This window comes from Nothobranchius furzeri, chromosome 2 (genome assembly GCF_043380555.1).
Source record: "Nothobranchius furzeri strain GRZ-AD chromosome 2, NfurGRZ-RIMD1, whole genome shotgun sequence".
Classification (NCBI taxonomy): domain Eukaryota; kingdom Metazoa; phylum Chordata; class Actinopteri; order Cyprinodontiformes; family Nothobranchiidae; genus Nothobranchius; species Nothobranchius furzeri.
The window spans coordinates 59249837-59265765 of NC_091742.1; the positions used below are offsets into that span (position 1 = coordinate 59249837).

At 40.4% G+C, this 15929-nt stretch overlaps 1 protein-coding gene across 8 annotated transcripts in view; it reads right to left on the reverse strand.

Annotated features, from left to right (window-relative positions):
* Positions 1 to 15929, reverse strand: part of LOC107377179 (uncharacterized) — a 92395-nt gene that overhangs the window by 69458 nt on the left and 7008 nt on the right. For 6 of the 8 annotated variants that reach the window (XM_070546896.1, XM_070546898.1, XM_070546891.1 and 3 more), the window contains exons 5-10: positions 12317 to 12390; positions 12109 to 12231; positions 9479 to 9574; positions 6803 to 6946; positions 1490 to 1621; positions 1363 to 1400 (exon numbers count right to left, since the gene is read on the reverse strand). In XM_070546896.1, the coding sequence (XP_070402997.1) occupies positions 1363 to 1400; positions 1490 to 1621; positions 6803 to 6946; positions 9479 to 9574; positions 12109 to 12231; positions 12317 to 12390 (607 nt within the window). Of the gene's footprint in view, positions 1 to 1362; positions 1401 to 1489; positions 1622 to 6802; positions 6947 to 9478; positions 9575 to 12108; positions 12232 to 12316; positions 12410 to 15929 lie in introns of all 8 variants that reach the window. The other 2 variants (XM_070546899.1, XM_054747709.2) reach the window with 2 other exon arrangements.

Consider the following 15929-nt stretch of genomic DNA (forward strand, 5'->3'; position numbering starts at 1 on the left):
AGCCTGCCAAGCCATCCTGTAGATTAAGTGAAAAGATGGTCTAGATTCTAATCTAGTACAACAAATCATTCACATTAATATTTACTATTTAATCATACAATAAAAACAGTTAAAGCTATTAATATTTTCTCCCATTATTATTATTTTATTTTTAATGTGTTTGTGAAGAAAGTTGTGATTTTATCTAGAGGAGCTTTATAAAAACATGTTCTACTCCAAAAATGCATGGAGGAAATCTGTAGGTAGAAACAGCTTTTTAATATATTAAATAACAGAAAATGCACAGTTTTCCCTGCATTACCAAGGCAGTAGTTATGTGTTGGTCGCGAACGAACCGGCTCTAAGAGCCGGCTCTTTGAAGTGAACGATGGGAGCTGGCTCATCATTGGGAGCACCCCCCCCCCCCCCTCTTGCTTTGGTGAAAGCTAAAGGCGATTGGTCAGCATGTGTAACTGTGTGTCCAGACTGTCCACACACAGAGCAGTAGGGGCAGGGAAGAGGGAGGATCAGACTCAGACACACAGCAGAGCACATGCGGGTGGAGGGAGACGAGAGGGAATGAGGAGGAGGAAAAAGGCGAGAGAGAGGAGAGTGCGACAAAGACGGTGAGAAAATGAGCGCCAGCAGTCATTAAGTGGAGATTTCTTAAAGTGTTCAGTTATTAAATCCATATAAATGATAAATATTAGACATATTGCATTTTTTAACTTTAGTAAATCATTTTACATATAATTTTCCATTATTTTGTTTACAAGTGTACTCTACGCAACAGAGAATCTGAGAAGCCACTTGGGAGCCGAAAGAGCCGGCTCTTTTTGGTGAGCTGAGCCAAAAGAACCAGCTCTCTAAAAAGAGCCGTAATTCCCATCACCACAAGGCAGGCTGATGAAGCATAAACCGAGCTTTAGAAATCAGCCTGAGCCTGCTGATGTGGGAGGAGTCTCTCTTTCCCCTTCTCAACTTCTCTCTCTCTCTCTCTCTCTCTCTCTCTCTCTCTCTCTCTCTCTCTCTCTCTCTCTCTCTCTCTTCTCTCTCTCCCTCTCTCTCTCTCTCTCCCGGGCTCACCTACGGTGCCATTATTATGGGCTCTAGCAGCGCTGTGTGAGGGAACATAAAACGGAAAATAAGCTGAACATGCAGCTCTGTCAGCTGTGGAGCTGGGCAGCTCAGCTCTGGATGGTACACACGCCGCCGCCATAACACACGGGGAAAACCCCGGATGTAAAAAAGAGTTACACAACTGATCCTGGATCAGTCAAAACTGCTAAAACCGCCGCTTTGATGGTCACGTGATCGTGCTGTTTGAAATCGCAATTTCTGTCCAAAAACAACAGAAAAATATAAAAATAGACGAAAATGTACTTTTCTTCTTCACTCCTCTGGAAGGGCTGGGGCCAACTCTGTGTAGAAAAGTAACTTGTATTACCACCAAGACCATTTTCTGTGTTAAAGTAATCATGTTTATCAAACAATAACATGAAAAACATACCGGTCTGACACTGATGCCATTAAAGTGGTACCATTTGTCATCATCCTGGGATTTTATGTTTACAGTGTATATTCCATTTCTCTTTCTGTCACCAAAAAGCTCCACACATGCGTACACCTCATATCTCTGACTCTGATAATGAGAAAACAATAAAATGCTGTAAATGAAAGTTTGGGATGAAAAATTAATTACTTTTTCAACGGAGACCTGGTCAAGCATCACACAAAGTTACAAGAAATTTCAACAAACATGGGTGTAAACAAAACAAAATATAGTAATAAAAATAATTAACACTCGATTAAAAATGGCAGACAATCTAAATGAAATGGTATTATTATTGGAGATGCTGCCAATTGACTGTCTTTTAATGTTCTGAGACCTTCGGGCGTTGGGTGGTTTTGTTTTTAGTCTGGGTCCTCCTACGTTCCTTGGAGTTATCATCTGCCAAAGTTCAATGTGGATTTTATAAAAGACTTAACAGAATTCCTAGCCATTTATGTCCCAAAATCATGTTTTATTTTGTTGGGGACCTTCATATTTATGTTTGCTGTCCTGACAAGCCATTAGTGAGAAGCTTTGTTAGTGTATTAGACTCTTTTAGTTTTTCAGTGGATCACTGGTCCAACACGTGAGCATGGACACACTTTTGACTCCGTGCTCACATTAGGTTTGCATATTACAACTTTGAATGTTGTTGACACATTGTTCTGATCATTCTACAACTGTATTTGACTCTTTACTGTACCTGCTTTTCCAGCATTAAAATCTGGTCCTTCTAAAGTTTCAAACTCACCAATAGCGACTGAGTTTTGGGCTGTTTTTGTTAGGGAATAGCCAAAGTTGCACTCAATGCCTGTCAGCACTGATGCTTTTGCTCAACAGTTTCATTCAGTTTGTGTATCTATTTCAGAAGAATTTGCCCTTCCTATTATTAGCAGAAAGCCTCGTTCACAACAAATGCAGAGCAGATGCGGTTCGGTTTCCTCGCTGCTTCTGCATAAATAAAATAAATCATTGAGTCCATTTACGTTTACATGCACCAGACTCATGTTTTATTACTGAAAAAACTCAGTTGTGGTTTATTATTAATAAAATGTGACAATCAGCTGAAACTGTTGAGAACATTTGGTTCAAACTAAATAACAGGAGATGTTCATTATGTGTTCATAAACCTCATCTGTGTTTACGTGCTTTTACTCAGATAGTCGCCCTGAATATTTAACTGAGGATGTTTTTCTACTCACCATCTGCCTCCTTAAACTCAAACCAGGTCTGTTTAACTGACGTTACCCTGTCTTTACGAGCACGTCTCCACCCACCTGCTGCAGAAACAGCTGACCGTGCTGCAAACCCCCTCAATGAATCTGCATGTTTCCAGTACAGACTTGAACACATTTGTCGAGTGATTTGTGCAATAATCAGATTTTTATTTTACTTCCACAAAATAAAAGTTCTGGATTAGATAGTACTGAAACGGGGACGGCTTGCCATCCTATTTAAAAGATGCCGCTCATTAATTAGGCCGTCATTTTTCTATCAGGCAGGCAGGGAGGCTCGATGGCTGTTGCATACATGCGCAGTGGGTATTATTTTACTCCAACAATCCGAATGGCTGTGTACATGCACGTCAATCGAAATGATGATCGGAAAAAAAACACCTCTCTCAATCGGTTTGAAATTTCATTCCGATCGGGTCGAATCGGATCAGAACATTACGACTGACATGTTTGCATGCAGAGTTTTTGTTCTGACTGGGCATTCAATTCAATCAGTTGTGTGCATGTAAACGTGGCTATTGTGTAGGTTTTACCATTAATCTCTTGAAATATATATCAAATAGTTATTAAAAATGAATCAAATGATGCCCAGTTGGTAAAAATATTGGTGGCTTCAAAACATATAATCCTAAAAATCGGGTCTAAAATACATGAGAATGCATCTAAGTCTCTGGGCGGGAGCCCGTGAGGGTAAAACACATTTACTGATTTGTAACAACTGGTTACAAAATTTTCTCCATTCATAAACGTTGCTTTCCACATTTACCTATTTGTTTGTTGCCAGTAATGAAAGGGAGTCTGATGTGCTTTTCATTCTGCTGGAGGTTGAACAATCTGATGAAGTACTCGTTAAATTGTGCTCCCGGGGATTTTTACCCTAATGCTTGTAAGGTATTACTCGAACACAAAAGTACTGCTTGCTTGCAAATATTTAGGTATGTACTGCCCCCTGTCAAAAGGAAGAATACACATCATCACTTTGAAGGGACTGTAAGTAAATTTGAAGGTTTTATGCTCGCGATCGCCACTCAGGCCTAACGCGTAACTGCAGCTTCAAAAGTAAGCTTGTGAATGAGGTTTGCATGCTGTACGTGCACACTCCTTAACAAAAATAACAGCTGAGACAGTCCCGTGTGTGTGTGTGTGTGTGTGTGTGTGTGTGTGTGTGTGCATGCGTGCGTGCGTGCGTGTGTGCGCGCGTGTGTGTGTGTGTGTGTGTGTGTGTGTGTGTGTGTGTGTGTGTGTGTGTGTGCGTGCGTGCGTGTGTGCGCGCGTGCGCGTGTGTGTGTGTGTGTGTGTGTGTGTGTGTGTGTGTGTGTGTGTGTGTGTGTGTGTGTGTGTGTGTGTGTGTGTGTGGCCCGGAGGACAGAGGACAGGAGGACACGCAGCTAATTAATTAAATAATTTGGTTGTGTACCTTTCTCTTCAGCACAGCCGACAAAGGTTTATGATGGGTCAGTCCTCCTGCATGCTCAGATCATTCCCTTCCCTTGCTTGAAAAATTGTTCCAAACTGAAAGTTGAACCCACATCTTTTTTATCCGCGAATTGAATGCCGTTCGGCGAGTCTCAAATAAAAATTTGGGCGTCTTACTGTAAAAAAATATACCACAAATGTAAAAAAGAAACTCCAATCCAAATGTCAATCCAACGAACGTTTCGGAGCAAAAATGGCTATTTTGTTGCTAATTTGCAGGAAATATCTAGAAGAAAGTTCTACAGAAAGTAGCTAAAGGTCCTCAGAAATGTAGCTAGTTTCATTAGGAACAGCGACAAAGTCGCTGAGTTGGCACTCTCTCTCTGCTGCTAAATCTACGGATAGCAAATGCTACGGGCGATGCCTGAGTGTGAACGCGCATGAAGCAGCCTGCTCGACCTGAGCAGCTCTCTTTTTCTGTGATTTTACAGAAAAACAGGCAATCACAGTAAAAATGCCAGCGCTCATTCTACAGGACCAGGGCATTGCAGGAGAATGTATGAAGAAGAAATTTATTATTTCTATACATGTTTTGGCTGTCTAACTTCCTTATAGTTCCTTTAAGAGCAAACAGGCTAGGCTGCGTTGGAGATCCAAATGCGGAGCTCTGGAGAGTTTCTGCGTGGCCTCTATTTTCTCCGAACGTCACATACAGATTGTCATGAATTTAAATAAATTACACGAGCCAGACATGAAGTGAGACGCGTTTCAGCACGGTGCAACCAGTATATTTCAAAGTACAACCTGTGTTGCATTGTTTTTGCTGGCTTATTTTTTTTATTATTAATGATGGAGATGTCAGTTAATAGTGGATGATAGTTCACGTTTTTACAAGTATGTCTTTAAACGTATTACCGGTATGTCAATTTTCTAATTATTTGGTGCTCTTGTGGGAGCAAATATCTGGAGATGTTCAAGCTCACAAACCAGTCTGTGTGAATGTCAGTCTGTCCGGAATATCTACAGAAACCAGGCCTCATCTGTTCCACACCGCCAAAAACACATCTTCACAATGCGATTCATGCATTTATCCTATCTAGGCTGGATTATTTCAACACCCGGCATGCTTGGCCGCCTCAAAACACAATTTCAAGGTTGCTATTGGTGCTGAGCTCTTCAGTCAGGTTTATCAATGGAATAAGAAATTAGAAGAAATCTCCCAGGTTTAGTCTTCATTTTGTTGGCGTAATGTGCAACATCAGATCTCTTTTAGGATTTGAGTTTGTTTGTAAGTTTCTTACAGGTACTGCATCAATTATTCTCCCTATTAAGTTACAGAAATATGTTCCAGCAAGTTTCCTTTGCTCTGCTGCTTAGTAGAGAGTGGTCCCGAGGTCAAAGCTTAACACTAGGGGTGGTTGTGCCTACTCTGTTTTGTCACCAAGACTGTGGAATGCAGGTTACCATCTTGCAGAGATTAAAATTTTGCTTATTTTCTTTTTCTGTCTTTTAATTAGCAAGCTGCTGGCTTTACTCGTATTTTGAATAGCACTGAGAATTCAACCAGAGGAGAAAGTAGTTTTAGACAGCAGAATTTGGAGTCTTATTTCTGCATATTTGGACTTCTTGCCACGGATTGGCTAACAGCAATGGAACTCTACCACTGACTCAATTTGCTCTGCAAAATTGATGTTTTATCCACATATAATTGAAGCCTGAAGGGGTTCTGCTGTGTGGTGGAGTAGCTAATGCTAACAGTTAGCTTCCACTAGCTGAGGCATCCCCCGCTGTTTCCTTGAGGCCACTGTGGACCCCCCTCCTTCCCCGTCTCAGGTGCTTATATGTGTTTAATTGTGTACTTTTTTCTTCAGTTGCAGGCAGCTCATTAAGCAGCCTTGGAGGCACCTGGGGTCAGGGTGTGGTGCTGCAGTGCCTACAAAGCCTGCTAGTTTTCTGCTTTCAGCTTTCAGGAGGCTCTCCTGTGTGGTGGACAGTCCTCAGTAGCCATTTTCTGTTCATTAAATTGCTTTAGTAATTCCTTAGTTTTGTTAAATAAATCAGTTTGTTAAACCCCCACTCCTCTGTTTTGTCTCCCTTCCTCGTAGATCGGGTTGTAACACTACATTGGAGACAAAATACACCGGTGCACCACTTCCAGGAAATATGCATGAGCCACAACACAGCTGAGCCTCAGACAGCAGGAATTGGAGTCTTCTTTCCTGATATTTGAGCATCTTTCTTCTGATTGGATAACAGCAACATGACTCTACCACTAACTGCTTTGCAATGTTTTATTTCTACAAATAACACAAGGCTGAAGAAGTCCTGCTGTGAGATGAAGTTGCTAATGCTAAAGGTTAGCTTCCATTAGTTGAGACGTTCTCTGCTGTTTCCTGGACGCTAAACCAACAACAGCCTTCCCCGTCATGAGTCCATGAGCGTTAAGTGACAGTGTGATGTAGATCTGTCCGGATTTTCCAACCCTAGAGTTTCACCATCTGTTTTCTATCAGAAGCTATGCAGGAGATAATTGTAGGAGACTATTTTCATGTTCAGCCTGCAGTCGCCACTGCTGTGTGTGAAACTGCTTCATATATAAATAAGTAAATTAAATGAGTACCTGGTCTCCAGTTGATGGGATTTGTAGGAACATGGGAATTTGCACCATGCAGGTGATTTTGGCATCCTCCTTCAAAATGTAGTTGAATTTATATCTTTTCAGCTCTAGTGTCAGAACTTCTGGATGGTGCTGTATTTCCAGTTTCTAGTTAAAACACAAAAATGGTAGTTAACATTTGAATTTAATTTGAGGCAGTTAAAACATACATGTGAAACTATTTTTTTCTGTAAACTGTCAACTTTGGAAAACAAATTGCAAACATTATATATTTGTTATACTTATAGCTAAGTTAAGAAGGCACAATGAATTATGCGATAAACATAATTTATCTGGCTGGTCATGGCCACTGGCAATCAACAATAATGGTTTTAGTCATTTATCCACATATGTAGGGCTTCTCTGGAGTTGTAAAAAGGACACTTTCACTCCTCAGACCAATTAAAAATGGACAGTCAGTCCATCTCCAGACTTCAACATGTAATTTGCACTTGATGGTCACCTTTCTGTCATCCCAACCAGTTGCTGGATGTTATACCAGAGTGATCAGTAGTTCTTCCAAGTATTGCTCTTAAAGTCTAACCAACTGCTGTGATTTGGAGTTTTCCAGAAGGATTTTTTTTTCTTTGCAGCAAAATTTCACATAGGGTTCATCATCATGGGCCCCCATGAAGCAACAAATGAGAGAAACATCCTTGGAAACAGCTCCAGTGCTCTGCCCACGCCCGTTTCCATACAATGCATGTAAAATATGTGTGTCTTAGGCAATTCAGTTGTCGTATTGAGGTTGTATAGTGGATAAAGCTTTGTGCCTTCAAGGGGGGCTGATATGATGCCGTTAGGGTGACCAAGGTTCCTGCTTTGTGGGACAGTCCCGAATTTCCATTACTTTTCACAGGTCCTGCTAATTGAGACACCATCTGGCATTTTTGACTGTCTCCCAATTCATGTTTGAATCTTGTATAAATGACAGACAGATACTTTTTTTTTCACCTCACAATCAAACTAGGAGGCGGGGCTTTGACGTAGGTTCGGAGCACGTGCCGCTCACAAACCTCCAGCCTGACCAAGCTTACACACACAAAACATGCAGATTAAAACAGATAAAGGCAGACCACGAGAGCTGCCATTCAAGTGTTCAGAATGAGTCTGTGATGGTTCAGTTTCTCTGTCACAAAGCAGGTTTCTCAGTAATCATAGGTTGGTGCTGGTGTTGGTAAAGCAACCCAAATAAGAATCTAATACAGACAAGGTGTTTGTCTCGTTTCATACAAGCCAAACCATTTTGAAGAACATGAAAGAACAGTTGAAATAATTTAAATAGAGCCTTTATTATTTTGAGACTTCTGAGAAAAAAAAGTCAGAACATTAAGTTTAAATCTTTCTTTTTTTTAGTGATTAAAGTCAGTCATTTTTGTTTTCTCTCCCCTAAATGTCTACTGTAAAAGATTAGGTTTTGTTTTTGTTTTTAAAATTAGGAAAAGAAAACAGGGGGAAATTTTCTAAAAAGTTTGCATTTTTTCAGTGGGATGTTGATGTTAGTGGAAAATTTGGTGAAAATAAATATTCATTGTGTGTCCAAACTTTCCTTGTTAATTAATTAATTGATTGATTGATTGGTTGATTAATTGATTGAATTGATTAATTATAATTAATTAATCATTCATTTGGTAATTAATTAATTAATTAACAAGGAAAGTTTGGACACACCTAATTCAATGTGTTTTCTTTATTTTCATGACCATTTACGTTGGTAAATTCTCACTGAAGGCATCAATGAACTATGAAATGGTTTTCCAACAGTCTTGAAGGACTACCTCTTGAAGCTCATCGAGAGAATACCAAGAGTGTCGAAAGCAGTAATCAGAGCTAAGAGTGGCTATTTTGAAGAAAATAGAATAAAAAACATGTTTTCAGTTATTTCACAATTTTTGGTTAAGTGCAAAACTCCACATGTGTTCATTCATAGTTATGATGCCTTCAGTGAGAATCTCCCAATGTAAATGGTCGTGAAGATACAGAAAACACATTGAATGAGAAGGTGTGTCCAAACTTTTGGTCTGTACTGTAAAACACATAATTTTTACACAAGTAATCCTGCGTTGGAACAATATTAGTATCTAGCAATATATAGCAGACAGAAACACGTCATTCATGGTGAAATATAGGATTATTAATACTAAATAATTCAATTCAGACACACACACACATACCAAGTACTGTTTCTATGGTTACATTGTGATTTCTTAGTAAATATTCTATTTGGTGAGAGATAAACTTTATTGTATTTATCCTAGTGTATCTATAATTAAACGGGTAAACTAGTAGTAGCACATTCAATGTCAAAGAAAGTTAAATGTTATTATCAGGAGAGGGAGAATGTTTAAGTGGTTAGCAACAGTGTTCAAACAATAAGCAATAACACATCACATTTATCATTTTAGGTCCTTCACAGTTAGCCCCATAACTTGAGAAAAAAAGCCATAATATGTCTCCTTTAAAGCATTCAGTAAAATAATATGCAAACCTGCATTTTGTAGACAGAAATTACTTTGAATCTTGGCTTTTTGTAAATTAAGAGAATTGGATTATTGTCAACTCATTATTCTAAAGTGTACTAGAACCTGCAAAATCAATAATCCAGTTTATTCAAAATAAATCACCAACAGTGGAACTTACATCAGTAGAATCGGACTTGCTGTTGCAGTCTACACAGAACAATTGGTCTTGTCCACTGACATTAGACTCGCTGAAATACTTGATGATGCCATCGGCCTGAAAACAAAAATACATTTATATCAGTCATCTCTCATCTTTACTAACAAATATAACACAAACTAGACTATCATATCAAAATGCACTGGACCAGCTCTATACCTTTAGGGGTACGTGAGAGTTTGCCCAACCAATCTAGATGTGTTTTGTGAATTTGGATAAAGCATTTGACCGCGTCCCTCGGAGTCCCCTTTGTGGGGTATTCCGGGAGTATGGGGTACCAGGCCCTCTGATACGGGTTGTTAGGTCCCTGTATGACTGGTGTCAGAGCTTGGTCCACATTGCTGGCAGTAAGTCAAGCTTGTTCTCAGTGAGAGTTGGACTCCACCAATTTGTCACCAATTCTATTCATAACTTTTATGGACAGGATTTCTAGGAGCAGCCAGGTGTTGGGAGATCCGTTTTGGTGGTCTGAGGACCAGGTCTCTGCTTCTTGCAGATGATGTGGTCCTGTTGGCTTCATCAGAACGTGATATCTGGCTCTCATTGGAGCAGTTTGCAGCCGAGTGTGAAGTAGCTGGGATGGCAATCAGCTCCTCTAAATCTGAGACCATGGTCTTGAATCGGAAAAGGGTAGAATGCCTTCTCCGGGTCAGGGATGAGGTCCTGCCCCAAGTGGAGGAGTTTAAGTTTCTCTGGGGGGGGGGGGGGTCGCGTGCTCCGTCCCCTAACGCTCCTCCATGAGAGCGGGGGCGGGGGGGGGGGGGGGGGGGGGGGTACACGTTCCGCTTATGTTTCTCACCAGTATTAGCTGATGGAGGGCTCTAGTTTCATTGCGCCGTTCGTGTCAGCGGACACATTAGGGTCAGGGAGGGGGGCGGGGCATGACGCGTAGCCTGGCGGGTGCCCAAGCAAAGCCTGGCGGGCCACCAGGCTTATAAAGCGCTGGGGGAAACCCTGTACGTTCCTACCATCACCTATGGTCACGAGCTTTGGGTAGTGACCAAAAGAACGAGATTGCGGGCCCTACAAGTGGCCGAAAATAGTTTTCTCAGCAGGGTGGCTGGTCCCTTAGAGATAGGGTGAGAAGGTTGGTCATCCAGGAGGGGCTCGGAGTAGAGATGCTGCTCCTCCACGTCAAGAGGAGTCAGTTGAGGTGGCTCAGGTACCTAGTTAGGATGCCTCCTGGATGCCTCCCTGTTGAGGTTTTCCGGGCACGTCCAACCAAAAGGAGACCTAAAGTATGACCCAGGACACACTGCGGAGGGACTAAGTCTCATTGTTGGCCAGGGAACACCTTGGGATTCCCCTGAAGGAGCTGGCCCAAGTGGCTGGGGAGAGGGAAGGCTCGGTCTCCCTGCTTAGGCTGCTGCCCCCAAGACCCAACTCCAGATAAGCGGCCAAAAATGGATGGATGGATGGATGGATGGATAAAAAAGATATTTTTATAACATTTTAATTATACTACATTATCAAAAGTATCAGTAGTGAAATGGTAAATGGTTTGAAATTGATATTGCACCTTATAGAGTCCTAGAACCCCACAAGGTGCTTCACAACACAATCAGTCATTCACCCAGTCACACACACATTCACATACTAGTGGGGATGAGCTATAATGTAGCCACAGCTGTCCTGGGGCACACTGACAGAGGCAAGGCTGCTGAGCACTGGCGCCACCGGTCTCTCCGACCACCACCAGCAGGCAAGGTTGGTTAAGTGTCTTGCCCAAGGACATGACAGCAGCATTCTCTACCAGAAGCCAGGATTTTTCCTGGGACCCTCCGATTAGTGGACAACCCACTCTACCTCCTGAGCTACTTCTGATTCTAGTAGTATTAGTAGTAGTAGTAGTGGTAGTAGTAGAAGTTATAATAGTAGTACTAGTAGTAGTAGTAATATTTGTAGTAGTAGTAGTAGTAGTAGAATTTATGATAGTAATACTAGTAGTAGTAGTATTTGTAGTAGTGGTAGTAGTAGTAGTGGTAGTAGAAGTCATAATAGTAGTACTAGTAGTAGTATTAGTAATAGTAGTAGTAATAGTAGTAGTAGTAGAAGTCATAATAGTTGTAGTAGAAGTCATAATAGTTGTAGTAGTAGTAGTAGTAGTAGTAGTACTAGTAGTATTAGTAGTAGTAGTAGAAGTCATATAGTAGTACTAGTAGTAGTAGTAGTAGCAGTAGTAGTAGTAGAAGTCATAATAGTAGTACTAGTAGTAGTATTAGTAGTAGTAGTAGAAGTCATAATAGTAGTACTAGTAGTAGCAGTATTAGTAGTAGAAGTCATAATAGTAGTACTAGTAGTAGTAGTAGTAGCAGTAGTAGTAGTAGAAGTCATAATAGTAGTACTAGTAGTAGTAGTATTAGTAGTAGTAGTGGTAGTAGAGGTCATAATAGTAGTACTAGTAGTAGTAGTAGTAGTAGCAGTAGTAGTAGAAATAATTTTAGGACGAGTACTAAAATTAGTGGTAGTAACAATATTTTAACTTGCTTGACATCATAATCCTTATTGCCCCAAATAAATAAAAATTAAAGAAGATTAACTCTATGGACATTTAATGGTTACTTATTGCAAAGTGAGACACGATTCCTTACCACACTATAGTCTTGGAAACTATCCACCAGTTCAAGAGGAAGACTCCAGAATTGCTCAGATGTTCCGGTCTCCTTCGTACATTTAGAGCATTTGTTCTTGCGCATTATCACACCTTTAAATAGCTTAAGAAAAACAATCTCAAACATGTTAGAATTATATTCCATTTTTTAAATGACAAATTCATTAAGGTTACAATGACATCTCCACCTGTGAGGCCACTGAATCAGTCAGGCTTCTTAGAATGTTCTGCAAACACTCAGCAGCATCACACTGCTTACGCTCTGTTAGGGGCAAAGAAAACTACAATTTTACATTAACGTAGATCTCCAAGATATTGTGTAATTTCTTATCTGTGATCTCACATTGCTAATTCATTCTAGCAATAAAAGATCTTCTGTCTGGAAGCTTTAAACATCCTGATTTATAATTTCCAGGTATATAAAAATCATAAATCAGCAAATCAGAGCAGTACAATTATTGATCATTAGTACTGACCCTCAAAACAGAATCAGATCATGTCTATTAATGAATTTAGGTGACACTGTGTACCTTGTTGTTTCAGTTTCATCTGAAGCGTCCCAAATGAGCTCTGGAAAAATGCTATCTCCTAAAGACGGCACCCCCTACACTCAGAGGCAGTTTTACCATTAGGCATAGGTCGGCGGCCGCCTGGGGCCCCCTTGTGTTGGGGGCCCCCTAGCCCTAACCGTCGGCACCCCTCTGTTAATGCCACAATATTCTAATTACCAACCTGTCACCGCAGACGGGATTGGACATGTGCACTTCTCATTACCATAATTCCGGAACCATTCAAGATATTAAAGTTCTAAAAGTGCTGAAAAGATTAAAAATGGGGCTTTTCGTGCATATACAATACATTACGGTATTCACCGGGATTCCCTGTCTTGACCGCAATGAATCACAACGCAGATTTAGAGACGTGCTAAGTTTGCCATCCAAAATGCTCCGTTTTATAACTTTTGAATGGCTGATCAGATTCAAGAAATTCAAACGGTTCCTAAAAGTACATAAAAGCAGCTTTCCAACGATCTACAGCATGAAGCAATCAGAGTTATGCAAAATATCGCTACGAGGGGAAATCCTACTGAAGCCTACAGCCTGACTGAAACGGAGCACAGTGCCGCGGTGAAAGCGGATAACGGAACGGGGAAGCTAATTAGCATAAATACCAGCATGAAATTATGGAAATGCCTCAAAGAAAATCAACACGATCTATTAGGCGTCCCAGAGGCTTATATCTGAAGACAGTGACCACGAAGAAGGACGTCTCCAGTGAACCAGGGTATGAATGTTTGTTCTGTCTTTTTTTATTTGAACAACCCTCAACTATTTGCTAATTGTAAGATTCAGCTTCATTCCAGCATTATTTATCTTTTTAAAATAAATAATTATTTTTGCTAAAACAAGTTTTTGGCATAGCAGTGCACGGTGTGCAAGAGAAGAACCCCATGGCAGTGTGAGGTGTGCAGGACTCTGCCTGCAGCTGGAGAAAAACTGCTTCAAGGTCTACCACATCAAATAAAAACGTCTGAAAGTTTACAAAAATAAATGGTCTTAAAAACTGCTAAAAAAAAAAGATACAAGGTTCAAACTTTTTTAAGAAGATGCATTACAGTTCAAAGTTTGAATTATTCATTCCAAATTGTTAGCCCAAGTCATTTTGAAGTTCCTGTTCAGTAATAAATGTAAAAAATTCAAATCTGTTTTTTGCTTTTTTCCCTTTTAAGCTGATTTTTTTAAGGCTCACTGTTGGAGAATATCCCCTGTGAAAGCTGTACTCTGATACCGAGATGTTCAAGTGCTGAAGAAGAGCAGCAAGAGATGCAAGAAGGATGTCGTGAATGAGTTCAGTATAGGGAGCCTATGGGTGTTTCTCAATGCCAAGGATGTCTTGCCCCGCCCCAGTTGCCAAGGAGATACGTCATCAGGAACCACCAAGGTGTGTTCCAATGCTCATGTTCTACCGAGGCGTCTGTTCTCCGTTTGTTAGCTGTTTAGCTAGCTGTGCAAGGATACACGGGAGGTGTCTTGTAGCCTAGCCTTCGTCAAAAATTTCCGAGAATACACCACGGTATTTTCTAAAGAATGGCGGATCAGAAGCCGGCAGCTACTTTGGGGGCAAATTTCCAGTTTTAATTTAAATCAACTGATAGTAGCTATCAGCTTAAATATTAAAAGGTTTTTTTTTTTTTACATCCAAAGCAGTTATCAATTAGCCTGGCCTGCCAGACTCCTCTTCTGTTTAATTCTGCACAGAGAAAGGCTCTGGAAACTCTCCTATTCAAATAACCCCACCCCGTGAGAATTCTAACCGAACCAATCAGCGCTGAGTAGCGTACGTCACTCACCATAACGCCGAGTTTGTCATAAACATGGCGACTGAAGCGGAGTTCACTGCGGCTCTTTCCTCTGTTATAAATGACTTGAATGTCTTTAAAACCACAACAAGTAGAAGCGCTAAAAGCCTTTCTTCTAAAAAAAGGTGTTTGCGCTGTCGCCAGACACCATTTTTGACTACAGCTGAAAAACTATAGTGTTGCGGACGTCACACACAGCGACGCTCAGTTTCTCATAAACAACAAAGACACTGGCGGAGTTCGCTGCGGCTCTTTCCTCAGTTCTAAATGACTTTAATGTATTTAAAACCACAGCAAGTAGAAGTGCTAAAAGCATTTCTTCTAAAAATAAAATAAAATATGTTTGCGCCTTTTTTTTACTACAGCTAAAAAACTACAGCATTTCCGTCTTTTTTCTGATTGGTTATTTTTGAGCTGCCTAGTCCCACCCCTCAAGTGCTTCTCTGCCTGTGAGTTACCAGCAGGGTCGCCTCCAGAAAATTTTGACAAGGGTGGCCAGACGGAGCCAAAAAATTTTTTGGGGTGGCACACCAAATTGGTTCTTGTGGTAACTCTGGAAGAGTTTAACCTGTGGTTATGTATTGCATTGCTCCTTTATTCGTTTTTATTTTAAGAAACAGTACATATCCAAAACGTTTAACTTATATTTTACAAACGCAAATTTTTCAGAAAACTACATTTCAGTTATTTAAAAATTTATTTCAAATTTTATTTTAAAATGTATATTTTAGTTTAATTCACCTGTTGCTGTATTCACAAAGATCAATGGAGATAAAAACTTTTTATAAATGGTGAGCAGCAGAAACATATGTATTTTTTATTCTGATTATTTATTCACTCATTAATTGTATTATTTTTATTTTGTTTTACAAATACAATCAATATATGGTTTGAGCGAACATTAATATGATTCATTTACACTGGCTTTTGCTGGGGGGCCAGCAATTTTCAAGGGGTGGCCACCCCTTGGGGGCGATATTTGTTACCAGACTCTTTCTCTGTGTAAAACTAAACAGAGGGCGAGTCTGGCAGGCCAGGCTAGTTATCTATGGTTGGTTAGTTGCCTAGTAGTTGCAGCATCGATGGCTAGCAGGTAGTAACTTGCTTACATATTTAATTTTACAAATATGTACACAATTTAAAAAGTCAAAGTCTCGTTATATATTTATATTGAAACCTATACGTATAAAATATAACATTACCTCCCGTGTCACGTGACGTTACGTGACCGCCGCAGAAGCCACGGTCACGTGATGCATGTCTGTTCCATTTAACCTTTTTCTTTGACCAAGGAAAGACAGTGTCCTCGTAAGCAAGGAGCCTGGCCTCGCAAGGCGATGTTTTCCAAGGCCAGGCGCCTTGACATTGAGAAATGCGCTAAGTCACGGCCATCTACTTCCGGACTATGGTTCCCCGGAAAAACAAAAAAAATGAAAGAGTCA